This window comes from Oratosquilla oratoria, chromosome 31 (genome assembly GCF_046742065.1).
Source record: "Oratosquilla oratoria isolate Oo_2021 chromosome 31, ASM4674206v1, whole genome shotgun sequence".
Lineage (NCBI taxonomy): Eukaryota > Metazoa > Arthropoda > Malacostraca > Stomatopoda > Squillidae > Oratosquilla > Oratosquilla oratoria.
Window position 1 is genome coordinate 19374187 of NC_134807.1, and position 14075 is coordinate 19388261.

Consider the following 14075-nt stretch of genomic DNA (forward strand, 5'->3'; position numbering starts at 1 on the left):
GAAAGGGGAAGGAGGGAGAGAGAAGGAAAGAGAGGGGAATGAGAGAGGAGGAGAGGGGAAGGAGGGAGAGAGGAGAAAAGAGAGGGGAAAGAGGGAGAGGGAATGAGGGAAAGAGGAGGAGGGAGAGGTAATGAGGGAGAGGTGAATGAGTGAGAGGTAAGGAGGGAGAGAGAGAACTACGGTGATGGAAGCAGGGAGAGATAAGGAGGGAGATAAAAGGTCTCCCTGCCCTCCCATAGATCTCTCCAAGAAGAAACCTCGTACTGCTGTCCGTGTTGTGTGAGTGTGATTTTTATATCACCGGTGGGGCACATTGTTTGACGTGGGAAGGGTGTCTGCATGGAAGCTTGCTAGAAGACACGGTGGAAGAGACTGGCGCCGGCCTGTGAGCAAAGTAACGCGACCCCTGGCGTACGACGCCCCCAATGGATGACGAAAGCAACACAGGGAGTGGGGAACCAACCGCCGTTGTTAGCTCTCCCTGTGTGAAAAGGTCCAAGAAAAATAGCTCGTGTTGACAGATGTCCTGGGATCGGTCTGGTGACGGAGTGCCAGCCCTCAGGGCTGCATGTTCAGGCGGATACGAGTGTGTGTGTGGGGGGACGGGTTTTGGAATATGGGCAGCTGGGAGAGGGGAATGGAGAGGGAAGACAAGGGAAGGGAGAGTGGAGAAGGGAAAGGAAGGGGGAGGGAGAGAGGAGGGAGAGGGAGAGAGGAGGAGGATTGAGGGGGGTGAGGGAGAGAGGAGAGTGAAAGAGAGAGGAGGGGTAGGGAGAGAGGAGGGAGGGAAACGGGGAAAGTGGAGAGAAGCGAGACGGGGAAAGGGGAAGAGAAGGGAGAGTGAAGGGAAAAAGGAGAGTGGAAAGGGGGAGAGGGAGAGGAGAGTGGAGGGAGTAGAGGGGAAGGGAATGTGGAGAGGGGAGGGAAAGGGAGGGCAGAGTGGAAATGGGAGAGTAAAGGAGAGGGGGAGAAGAGTGCACAGGAGATAGAAACGCTGATGTCAGGTCACGGAAGTGAGTCGAACACAATGGGCAAAGGGGGCGAGGCCGGCAGTGCAGGGGACGGAAAGGAAGAGGATTCAAACGGTCTCTCTTTTTCTCTCTCTTTTTTATCTCTCTTCTGACGAAAAACGGCCGGTTATAGGAACAAGGAAGCAGAGAGAAAAACACGACGGTAATGCACACGTGAAAAGGAAGGAGAGGCGAGGAAGGGGGCGGCGACAATGAAGGAAAAGCAAGTGACCCAGGGAGAGAAATATATGATGGAAGACTACATTCGGGACATCCTGGGGGTATTTAAACACAAGTTAGGAAAGAAAACAGGGAAAAGAAATAAAAGATATTGTGCAAACCATGATAACCGCGTGGCATGCAACGCGCGTTATGTCACCCACGCTGTTAGACCTGACGCGCCTATGATTGCAATCCTGCTTGACCTGACCTAACCTAATCTAGTGCAATTATGTAATTACGCACCACGGGGGACTACCCACGCGATGTATGTATATATTATATATATATATATATATATATATATATATATATATATATATATATATATATATATACATATATATACACACACATATATATATATATATATGTGTGTTATATATGTATATATATATATATATATATATATATATATATATATATATCGGCTCCTGGCCGCATGTAAAATCAGTTCAGTTATACCTTGATAATAAAGGAGACGAACTCACCAAACCTCTTTCTCTTCTCACAGTAGCATCGTCGCTACAATATAATTGGAGACATTACATTACGGATATCCTGGGATATTCAAAACCAAGTTAATGAAGAGACACGACTGGGGAACGAGGGAAAAGAAGATATAATGTGAGAGGACGCATAAAGGACATCCTAGGATATCTAAAAGTAAATTGAGGAAGAAACACGACAGTCCCAAGGAACCAATGATGTGTATCTGTGAGAAAGGTGCATATATAGTATATGTATACGGTAACTTACAGGTGGTTTCTATGGCATAGTTTGTAAATGGGCTTGTATACTGGGTCATATTGACTTCAAGGTTATATATTATGCTGTACACTATAATTTGGTCAATAAACTAAATAATCCCGGAAGATAGCCAGCAAAGCTATCAATTTTCAAAACCCGTCAACCCCCTCAACTTCATCGCGAAGTGCAACCCTGAGGGGCTGACACTGTCACCGGGCTTGGCCTAAGGCTCGTTTCACCCGTCTCAACTTTTGGCCGTGCGCCGTCCACGACATGCCGTCGTGCTCTGGGTGTGTATGGACGCTTTCACACGTGGTCGTGAGGTGTGAAAGCGTCCACAGACACCCATAGTTATTTGACAGCACGACGTCGTGTCGTGGACGGCGCACGGTCAAAAGTCGATGTGTGTGAAACGAGCCTAAAATCTCCCTCAGTAAACTTCTTACATCTCTACACACGCGGACAGCTGACAACCGACGACTGGTCTCCTCCACATACCACATTAACCCCGTGACTCAGAGACAATCTAAAGTCCCTAAGAGATCTTATGGGAAGGCCTGAGCACCGTTGTCAGCTGCTGTGGGGTTGCGGGTTATCCCCACTTAGTCAAATTCGAAACAAATACACCAATCCTAATAAGTGATACACGGATATATAAAATGAAATATAATAATAATAAAATATTGTATAAAATATAAAAAACAAATAATAATATTATAATGTGTAAAATAAAAATGGCATTACATAATATGAAATATAATAATGTAAATAACATATAATACTAATAAGTAAAAATATCTATATACTAATAAAAGAATTCCTGCTGATATCGATCCAAATCGGACCGGAAACAGGAAATCCTTCTAGGGGACACGTCCCCTCCGGCAACTGATTGGCTAAGAGAGTGGTGACGTGACTGATTGGGCGGGAGAGGTGGCATCACGGCAACGGAGACGACTGATTGGCCTAAGGCGACTGCGAGCGAAGCGAGGTCGCCCGAACGGCCGAGTCCCTGCGTAGCGGAGTCGGGCGCAGCCCGTTGCCGAATTAAAAAACAATAATATACGATGATGGAATTATCGTAACGTCCTAATTGGAAATGTCATAACGTAAATTATAATACTAACAAATAATATGAATATAATATAAAGTATTAATACATAATAATAGTAAAATAATACACGATGTGAAACCTTCGCTACTATTTGGAAACATTAGATCGGAGGAAAAGAACTTTCGACCCGTTCATTATTATCTTCCGCGCCGAAAACAAACATGGCGAAGAAAAACACACGAGGCGATGGGGTCAACATATCTGGATGACGATTTAATAGAGACACAGATGAAGCCAATTCTGACCGTCAACGAACAAAACAACCCCTTATGTAACACAATTCGAGGTTACATGATTTTTTCTTTCTTTTTTTCAAAATAGACCCCTACCCACACCCTACCCCCACCCTCAGGAAATCCCATGTAACAGATTTTGAGGTTTCATTTTTTTTTTTTTTTTTTGGTGGGGGGTTATGTACCTAAGTAACAATGAGCCAATATACCCCCACCCCTTCCGCCACGTCCACTCTTCGCCTTGTTATGGACTGAAAGGTCTCCTGTCACTCTGATTTTTTCCCCACAATAATCCGCTGCAAAAACAGGGGGAGAAGAGACAATAGAAAGTGGAATAACAGAAAAAAAAGAGAGATAAGCATAGAGATCAAAACTGGTTCAAAGACAAAAGAGGAGAGAAAGCGAGGGAAATGAAGGGAGGGGAAAATATGGGAAGGATAGGATATACATACATACATACATACATATACCAATGGCTTTTTCCCCCTTACAAGGGAGGTAGCCAAAGTCAAAGGCATAAATCCACTCCCACCCATTTCGTCCCCACACACACCACTCCCACTCATCATCCCTCCCTCCCTCCCTTCCCGGCTCCTCACAGATGGGAAATACAAGAAAGGGAAATAAAGTTAGGGAAATGAAATGAAGAAAAGGAAAATAGACAAAGAAGAGGGAAAGCAAATTAAAGGAATAGAAAGGGAAAGGAATGGAAAAGAAAAGTATAAATACAGAAGATAAAAGAAAAACAGACAATTGGGGAAATATCTGACATAAGAAGAGAAGTGTGGGAAAACGGTAAAACAAGAGGACACGGAAAAAAATTGAAAAAGGATAGTTATAGAAAAAACTTGAAAAGGAACAGTTTCCCACACAGAGCGATAAATACATGGAACAAATTAGACAACAAAACAGTATGTGCTAACACTATACAAGATTTTAAGATAAAACTTGATGCGGAGAGATACAAAGACGGGTCACCACGAGCATAGCTCCCCTCCTGTATATTACAACTAGGTAAATACAGTACAGTGGAAAAAGGTGAATGTGAGAGAACTGCAAGAAGGGGAGAATTAAAAGAACATAAACGAGACTGCAAGAGACCGTAAGCCCTATGCTAGGCAGTTCCATGTCCATTACCACCTGTCATCCCCATCCATAAAGTTATTTAACCTTTTCTTAAAACAACAAATAATTTCAGCCTCACTACATTGACCACTCTACTGGTAAACCAGTTCTTGCCCTTTTTCTTCTTAAATCTAAATTTATTCAATTTAAATCCATTACTGCAAGATGTATATGAAAACCAATGATCATGAAAGTGAAAAAAATGTCACTATAGAGAGAGAGAAGGAGAGAAAGAGAAAGAAAGAGAGAGAGAGAGAGAGAGAAAAGGGGGGGCAACAAAACAGCAGCAAAAAACACCCAAGCCTAGACCAATGGCTAAGGAATACTAGAATGGAGGTCACCACTCAAAAAATCATCTGTAACATTACAATGTCCAAACAATCATAAATCAAAGAAATATCCAACAGTAAAAGTGAATGGCTTTGTCAAAGCCTTCCATCCGAAATAATTCTAGACCTCGCTTCTGATACTAACATAACCTCCAGCTCGTACATTAAACCTCTAACTGAAAATTAACAAGAATATACACATACTAAAATAAATCGCAAGTGTGTGCCCTGAATAGCGGAAGAAAACTTTAATAACAATCTAAAAACAGTTCTCAAGAACCACATTCAACTATGCTTTCACAGCATGGTTCCTAAAGTTAGGAAAACCAACACCTTTTAATCTGTACAAAATAAAACATTGAGAATAATATCAGGATGCAACACAAACACCCCAGTTGAACACCTGTACACAGAAACCAATATCCTCCCCATAAAATATTACGTGAAAATAATAGATACGTAGTTCTATGCAAGACCCCTTCACCCTACTCACTCACCTTGTTTTGTCATATAAATACAAACAACTGAATGCAACAAAACTACCTAAGCCACAATTCATGCCCTAACAGTTATCTTCAACTTCTCTTGGTCATACAACAGAATCCCAATGACTTGGAAAAACGTACACATAATTCCCACTTAAAACAAAACAAATCACCAATAGACCCTACCTCCAGCCTTTCCACCATACCCAAGACTAAAAGATTGATATTAAAAATAAAACGTAAATACCCACCTCCACAAACCATCCCGGATTCGAAGGCCAATCTATCAGCACAGAGCTCGTGAGCATCACACAAATAGCGTACTAGAAGGTTTCAAGATGATGATGCCTCCAGAAAGAACAGTGATGGTGGCAATAGACAAACAGCCTTTGACACACAATGAGTTACAAGACCTTGAAACATACATCTACAACAAAAAGAAATGGCTCATAAACTTCCTAGCTGGCACACAATGCAGACTCAGAACAACCATATATCAGGGATCAATGATAGTACAAAAGTGTACCCCAAAAAGCTATATTATCACCAGCATTGTTCAGCTTGTTCACAAGCAACCTTCCTACTCGAAATGCAGAGCATAACATCAAAGCTCTCACATATGCAGATGGCCCAACTGTCATGGCACAGCACAGCACATCAACAAGAGAAAAGTTGCCAAGAACACAGATAAATACTGAGATATTGTGACAGGTATGAGGAAGGTGGAATTGTAAGACACGGGTCTAGGGCCGAGTTTATTTCTGACCGGTTTCACTTAGAAGCTCCAAGCAAAACCAGTCAGGAATAAACTCTGCCCGAGACCTGTGTCTTACTCTTCCACCTTCCTCAAACACACAAATACCTTCACAAACTAGAGCTGTGGCTTAGGCCAGTGTCAGTCTGGCACCACCATTAAAGCTTGTTGTTGGCTATAGCAGAATCTCCCTTACGAGTCATTAGACTCGAAAGGTTACGAGAGTATTTTAACTAGGGGTAGATGGTGGCTATTACATAAAATTCTGGTTATTGGCAAGCAATTTTATTAAACTAATTAAACTTCCCCATACTCTAGTTGCATCCAGTGCTACGATATAGAGTAATACCAGCGTTACTCAAAACAGAATGGCAGCATCACTTCAAAATTCATCAATGATAATGCTTACTCCAGACAACTATGAATCAGATTAATGTCTAACAGTGAAAGTGAATGATCAATCTTTACCACTCAACAAAACCCCAAAAATTTGGGCCTTACATTTGATATGCACAGTCCACATATCAAGGACCTCACAATGAAAAGAAACAAGAAGTTGAATGTATTAAAATCTGTGGCAGACACAGGATTTGACAGTGAAGATTGGAACTCAGAGAGAGAGAGAGAGAGAGAGAGAGAGAGAGAGAGAGAGAGAGAGAGAGAGAGAGAGAGAGAGAGAGAGAGAGAGAGAGAGAGAGAGAGAGGGAAAAAAAAAATCATGGATTTCAGCAATGAAGGAGTACCTGTGTTGTATTAATGGGGAAGGGGAAGCTCATGGTGTCGTGGGCAGGAGAGAGAGAAAAAAAAATGAAGAAAATGAAGAAAATGGAAGGAAATGAGGAAGGAGATGAACATGCCTCAAACGCCAGGAGTGTAACCAATAAATGATGTGCAGACAACACAGCTGATGTCAAACAAGGGAATTAAAAGTAGGAATATAGATAAGAGCAGCTCAATGGAAAGTGCAGACAACTATTTCTATGGGTTTAATGAGGGAGGAGACGATAACCTCCTCCAATTAGCAAGTCTAGAAGAAAAACTAACAAAAATGAATGAATCATGGGAGCTTAGGTTTAGCCAACTTGCAACAATTATAGTATAAACAGGTATGGATAAAAAGATGAATAAAGAGGAAAGAGAGGAGGAAAAAAATCAAAGCTAAGGAAAAAACGAGAACAGAACAGTCAGACAAAGAGAAATTCTATTGGATAGTGGATATGAAAGTGAGAAAATGGTTCATAGTAGAGAAAAACAGAAGAGAAACAGAAAACAGGATGGAGGTAACAGAAAATTAAAAGTGCCCTTCACAAATATAGATGGATTAATAACAGGCTTGAATGACTGAATGATTACCTGACAGAAAAGGAACCTGACATAATGGGAATTGTGGAGACAAAATTGAAAGGTCCATTACCACCCAACAGTGTAGGGCATGGTACATATAATTATTGAACTAGAAACAGAGAAGTAAAACAAGGTGGTGGGGTTATGTTCCTGACGAAGAAGGATATAAATGTGAGGAATGTTACATATGGAAAGAATAGAGCGGAGATAATTATGATGGAAATAGAGGACAGGGACAAGAAGAGTAGGAAGTTTGTAGTAAATTATGTGCCTCCTAAAACGGCTTCATGGGAAGAGAGAGAACACAAAAGTATGTTAGAATACACAAGGATAACACTAAATCAGATCATGGAAGATGGAGGAAGAACAGTTATAATGGGTGACTTTAATTGTAAAGAAATCTGTTGGGAAGAGATGACAGTGAAGGGTGGAGACGACCTATGGGGAAATGTACTACTTTATATGGTTATAGAACATACAATGACACAATGGATACAAGAATACTAGGTATAGAAATGAGGAAAAACCATTGAGACTGGAAATAATAATCACATCAGAACCTGTAATAGTGGACAAGATTGAATATAAGACACCATAAAGTAAAAGTGACCACATATTAGTTGAACTGGAACTAAATAAAGAAAAATACATGGGAAAAAACAAACAATATAGAAAGGGAAGATTGATGTATGGAAAAACAAATTTTGATAAGATGAGAGAACATTTCCAAAAAGCAGATTGGGAAAGGATACACAAGGGGGAAACAACATTAGAAGAGAAATGGAAATTTCTGACAAAAAATTATAAGGAGTGGAAAAGTATGTTCCAATACAAAAACAAAAAAGATATATAAAATGTTGGTACAACAAAAGATGTAGCGAGTTAAAAGACAATAGGGATAAAGCTTGGATAAAATGGAAAAAAAGACAAAAGACCTGAAAAATGGAAAATATACACTGGTTATAGAAACCAATATGTACAAGTGCACAGAGAAGAAAAGAGAAAATACGAAAAGGATGTCATAGAAAAATGTAAAGATCAATCAAAACTATTTTACAGATTTGTAAACAAGACACTGAAAAACAAATAAGAATTAGTGAAACTACAAGGAGGAATAGAATACACAGAGGAAATAGAAATGGCAGAAATTATGAACAAGCATTTTGAATCAGTGTTTACAAGGGAAATCATACAACTTAGAGATGTCAAGTGGGAGGAAAAAGTCCCCCCATTAAAGAGATAGAAGTAACAAGGAAAGAAATAATGAATCGCTTGAGTAATCTCGATGTTAGAAAATCGCATGGACCAGATGAAATGGCAAACTGGATTTTGAGAGAATGTAGGAACGAACTAACAGACAAAATACATACAGTATTCTAATAAGCAGTTCATTGAAAGAAGGAAAAGTTCCAGATGAGCAAATATACATACATATACCAAAGGCTTCTTTCCCCTTACACGGGGGGGTAGCCAAAAAGAAAAAGGCATAGAAAATACTCCCACCTTTTCATTTCCCATATATTCCACTCCCCTCCACTCTCCCATCTCAGCACCTCCTGGATGACAGGTCATCCCTGCATCCTGTCCACTGCCCTGGGTCAGAAGCAGTGTCGCAGTGGTAACGTACAGAAAGAGCAGATATAGTACCAACATATAAAGGAGGAAACAAGGAAAACCCTATTACCTATAGACTGGTTTCTCTTACAAGTACGGTAGCTAAAATTTGTGAAAGAATCATCAAAATTTGATGGGTAAGGCATTTGGAAAAAAATAATGTACTAAATCCAAGGCAATTTGGATTTAGATAAAGAAGATCATGTGTCACAAACTTAATGTGTTTCTATTCAAGATTAATGGATATAATACAAGAAAGAGAGCTGATTGTACATTTTTAGACCTGAAAAAAGACTTAAGTGCCACATAAGAAATTGCTAAATAAATTAGAAACTGTAGGAGGAATACAGGGCAAACTACTTAAGTGGATGGAAGACTTCTTGCATGAAAGAAAAATGAGATTGGTGATGAGAGACAAACATTCTAAATGGGATGAAGTGATTAGTAGTGTTCCACAAGGAACAGTTTTGGCCCTAATAATGTTTGCTACATATATTAATGATATGGATAAAGGAATTGAAAGTTATATGAGCTTCTTTGCGGACGATGCAAAACTGTTAAAAAAGTGAACATTGAAGAATTGTGAGTCACTGCAGAGTGATCTCAATAAAGTATGGGAATGGAGTAGGAAGTAGAAGATGGAATTCAATATTAAGAAGTGTAGTACAATGGAATTTGGAAGAAGTAAAAAAAAAGAATAGTGGGATCATAAAAATTAGGAGAGGAAGAAATTAAAAAAAGTAGAAAATGAGAAGGACCTGGGAGTCACTATTATGAATAATATGTCACCTGAGAAACATATAAACAGAAATTTTGGAGAAACTTATAATTTAATAAGAACAATCAAAGTGGCATTTACATACCTGGACAAAGAAATGGTGAAGGAAATACTAGTCACTTTGATAACACCAAAATTGGAGTATGCAGCAACAATGTGGTCACCAAGTACAAAAAAAAATTAAAAACTTGAAAGAATACACAGAGCAATTATGAAATTGGCATCAATGCTCTCAGAACTATCATATGAGGAGAGGCTGACAAAACTTGAGCTACAGACACTGGAGCAAAGAAGAGAGAGAGGAGACTTGATAACTATTTATAGAATCATGAAAGGCATGGAAATTATTGATAGAGATGATCTAATAAAATGGGATGGTAGAGATACAAGAGGACACATAAAGAAAATAAAAAAAGACAATTATAGAAGAGACCTGAAAAAGAACAGCTTTCCCCACAGGATAATAGACGTTTGGAACAAGTTAGATGAGAATGTGGTGTGTGCAAAAACGATACACAAATTTAAAAGTAGTCTAGATAAAATGAGATATGGAGATGAGACACCATGAGTATAGCTCCCCTTCCAGTAAAATACAACTAGGTAAATACAGGGTAAACACACGCACACACATACAAAGAGCAACAACAAAGATGGCACCAACACTCTCCAAATTGGAACTACCAACTCTGGAACAAAGAAGAGAAAGAGAAGATCTACTGGCTACTTATAGAATCATGAAAGGAATGGAAATCCTAGAGATGATTTATTAAAGTGGGACAACAGAAAAACAAGAGGACATGAAAAGAAACTCAAAAAGGATAATTATAGAAGAGATCTGAAAAAGAATAGCTTCCCACACAGAGTGGTGGATACCTGGAATAAATTAGATAAGGCAACAGTGTGTGCAAACACTATTCAAGAATTTAAGAACAAACTCGATGCTGAAAGATACAAAGACAGGTCACCATGAGCATAGCTCCCTTCCTGTATAATACAACTAGGTAAATACACTATATATATATATATATATATATATATATATATATATATATATATATATATATATATATATATATATATATATATACATGATTTCAAGAAATCTACAGCGACAATGGCGTTGTTGAGTTTATATTGGAGCTTTAATTTCTCTCGTGCAACAAGTTTCTGTGATGGTTCCAAATAGCTGAGAAGGTGTCCAAAAGACATTTGGTGCGGTTTTCTCTTTTTTAATTCTCCTATACGTATTAAAAAAGAGAAAACCGCACCAAATGTCTTTTGGACACCTTCTCAGCTATTTGGAACCATCACAGAAACTTGTTGCACGAGAGAAATTAAAGCTCCAATATAAACTCAACAACGCCATTGTCGCTGTAGATTTCTTGAAATCATGTATACAACATGGCCTCCTACCAATATATATATATATATATATATATATATATATATATATATATATATATATACACACACACATGATGATATGGTTTAACGTCGCAAACTCCCCCTTATCGGGAGGCTTGGACAGTGTCCCTTAAAGAGGACTTTGTAGCATGGAATTTAATGAACCATGCCCTTAGTTCAATTTCGCTGGTGACAGGGTTCAAACCACCATCCCCCTTGACCTTCACCACAAGTAACGACACACACAGGCTCCTGTACTTTTGTCATAAGTACAGGAGCCTGTGTGTGTGTCGTTACTTGCGGTTCATAAGTTATGAACATTCAACTTACAAATTTTCAGACACAAATGTAGAAGACCACAATTCCAAATTGCATTCACTGGGTTTCAGTTTCCTGTCCACTATATCACATTTTGCTCTGCACTCCAATTGTGCCTAGTATGAACTCTGGCCACCACTACCACCATGCAATACCACAGCACATGCTTTTCCTGCATCCCAGTTCTTTGTACTTGCGTATCAGTAACTTGATCAAAATTTACTTCATCTTTATTGTGATATATTCTGTGTGTCCATAATCCATCACGGTAGGTGAAATGTGTACGACTAGTAATGATAATAGTGGAAATAGTAATAATGATGGTAAAAAACAGCAAATCATCTCTACGGAAACAAAGATGGCAATAAAAGTCTCAATGTTGGAGAGAACATTGTGAATGTAGTATGCTCTTTCAACACTAAAGTATTATCATTATCATAAATAATTTCCATTTTATGTACCATTAGCAGTGTGTCTTAAGATATACAAGATAAAACATATGTTGTCTTTATTTCATTCAAATGTATTTATTTAGATTGAGTCCCTTTATAACTATGTTAAATAATGACTTACAAAAATTTCATGGTATGAAGTTATTTCTAAAATAATTAATTTGTAAGTCAAGAAGTGTGTGTATATTATATATATATATATATATTAATAACTACAATACACTTTAATTCTAAATCATCAACATCGGGAGACCCAATGGAGGCCACAACCAGAAATTGAAATGTGGTACTGGCGAGGACTCAATTTCTCTCTTGATAGCTGAGTTCGAGTCCTCATCAGTACCACATTTCAATTTCTGGTTGAGGCCTCCATTGGGTCTCCCAATGTTGATGGCTTAGAATTAAAGTGCATTGTGGTTGTTTAAATGTATCTCTAATCACTGGGACCCATTCAGTGTTGTACATATATATATATGTATATATATATATATATATATATATATATATATATATATATATATATATATATATATATATAAAAGCACTTTGTCTTGGGATCAACTGAGACAGGCTTAGGATTTTACCCATAAATAATCAATGTATTCCAAAGCTGAATGAAATTGCCAAACAACACCTAGAAAAATAAGAATTACTACCAAAATCTAAATGTTAGACAATGAAACATATCCCCAGATATGAGGTATACAGCCTAGTGCAGGGTACTATTGTAAGGCTACTATCTAATTCAATCCCAGACCAAGTGCATCTACTACACTGGAATGATGGTCTCGGGAACAGCAGCAAAACACCATGACTGTGAGTCACAGACTTTTCAACCATGATTATTATGATTATCAAGTACAAGATCCCATCATGGACAAAGTTTCTCAAATAGGCACATCCCCAAGTTCCTTTGATTTATCTTCATATAATATAGCATAGGTAGTAATCTTGTTGCCCTGTAAAGTCTATATCATCATTATGCAAACAATTTCCTAAAGAAAACGCCTGACTGGCTAAATTTCCTTATGTCATTCTTGTTGTGTTGGCTATTTGTGGGATGGGCATTTAATGACCAAATTCTTTATATAAATTTAGAATACCCTATATCGAAAATTAAACGCAGTACACTCATTCAATATTACTACACTACAGCGTTAAAATAGTATGGATATGACTAATATAAATATACCAACAAAGTTTTTACAAGTTATGCGAACTGTGTCTGTTCAAGATTTAACGAGTTAAATTGCAACCAACTAGGACGTATTTTCCAACATTTAATATAGCAACTTAAGTCATCAGTTCTCCTTCTGGCGACAAATCCATACATAATAATGGCTTCGTTCCTCCTTTTTGCATATTGTAAAGTCTAAACTTCTAACATGACATGTCGGAAGTCATCACGAAGTTTACTTAGCTCATGAAATTGACGTAACTTTTGTTACTTACTTAAATGACCTTCAGTACAACTCATACTGCCCATATGTATTACGGAACGCTTAACTTACTTACCTAGATTCATATTTTCACTCTGTCAAGTGTGTAGCACTTCACTAATTTAACTACCACTCACTAGAAAATAATAACACTAGCCATCAGTTTGTATTTCTCATACCCAAAACAATCACAAATCACAGCCAATGAGAAGTGACCATTTGCAGTTACTTCAAGGATTGTAAATGTACATATTTGATTGATAAAATTAATTTTTCTATCTAATTTTTTAATCATTATATATATATAAGTAAATGTATTAAACTTGATCAATCAATTAGATAGAAATACAAAGTAATGTATTTTCTAGTATTATGATACCTTTAGTAGAAATCCAGTATCTATGCAGTCCTTTTGTTCTCTAAACAGCAAAATTTCATAATATTTCATTCGTATGTATATATGTATGTACCATATAAGCAGACGGCATATATCTGATGTTGGCTCAGATATATACTATGTACTTACGAAGTAGTTTGATAAAATAAAAAAGAATTTCTCAAATAGTACAAGGCATCTTTTAATTTATTTTATTCAAACATTTTGATTTTATACCTGAGAAGTTATACATTATACAAATACGATTAACCTTTGTGGAAACTACAGAATTATATTTATGACAAATTGGGTCGTTTATTTTACATTTGTA

General features: G+C 37.8%; 1 protein-coding gene across 1 annotated transcript in view; it reads right to left on the reverse strand.

The window, feature by feature from the left end:
• Positions 1–13561, reverse strand: part of LOC143041470 (rho guanine nucleotide exchange factor 3-like) — a 497332-nt gene extending 483771 nt beyond the window's left edge. The window contains exon 1 of the mRNA XM_076213374.1: positions 13445–13561. Within this exon, the coding sequence (XP_076069489.1) occupies positions 13445–13454 (10 nt within the window). The 5' untranslated portion in view covers positions 13455–13561. The remainder of the gene's footprint in view (positions 1–13444) is intronic.
• Positions 13562–14075: the final 514 nt, after the last annotated feature.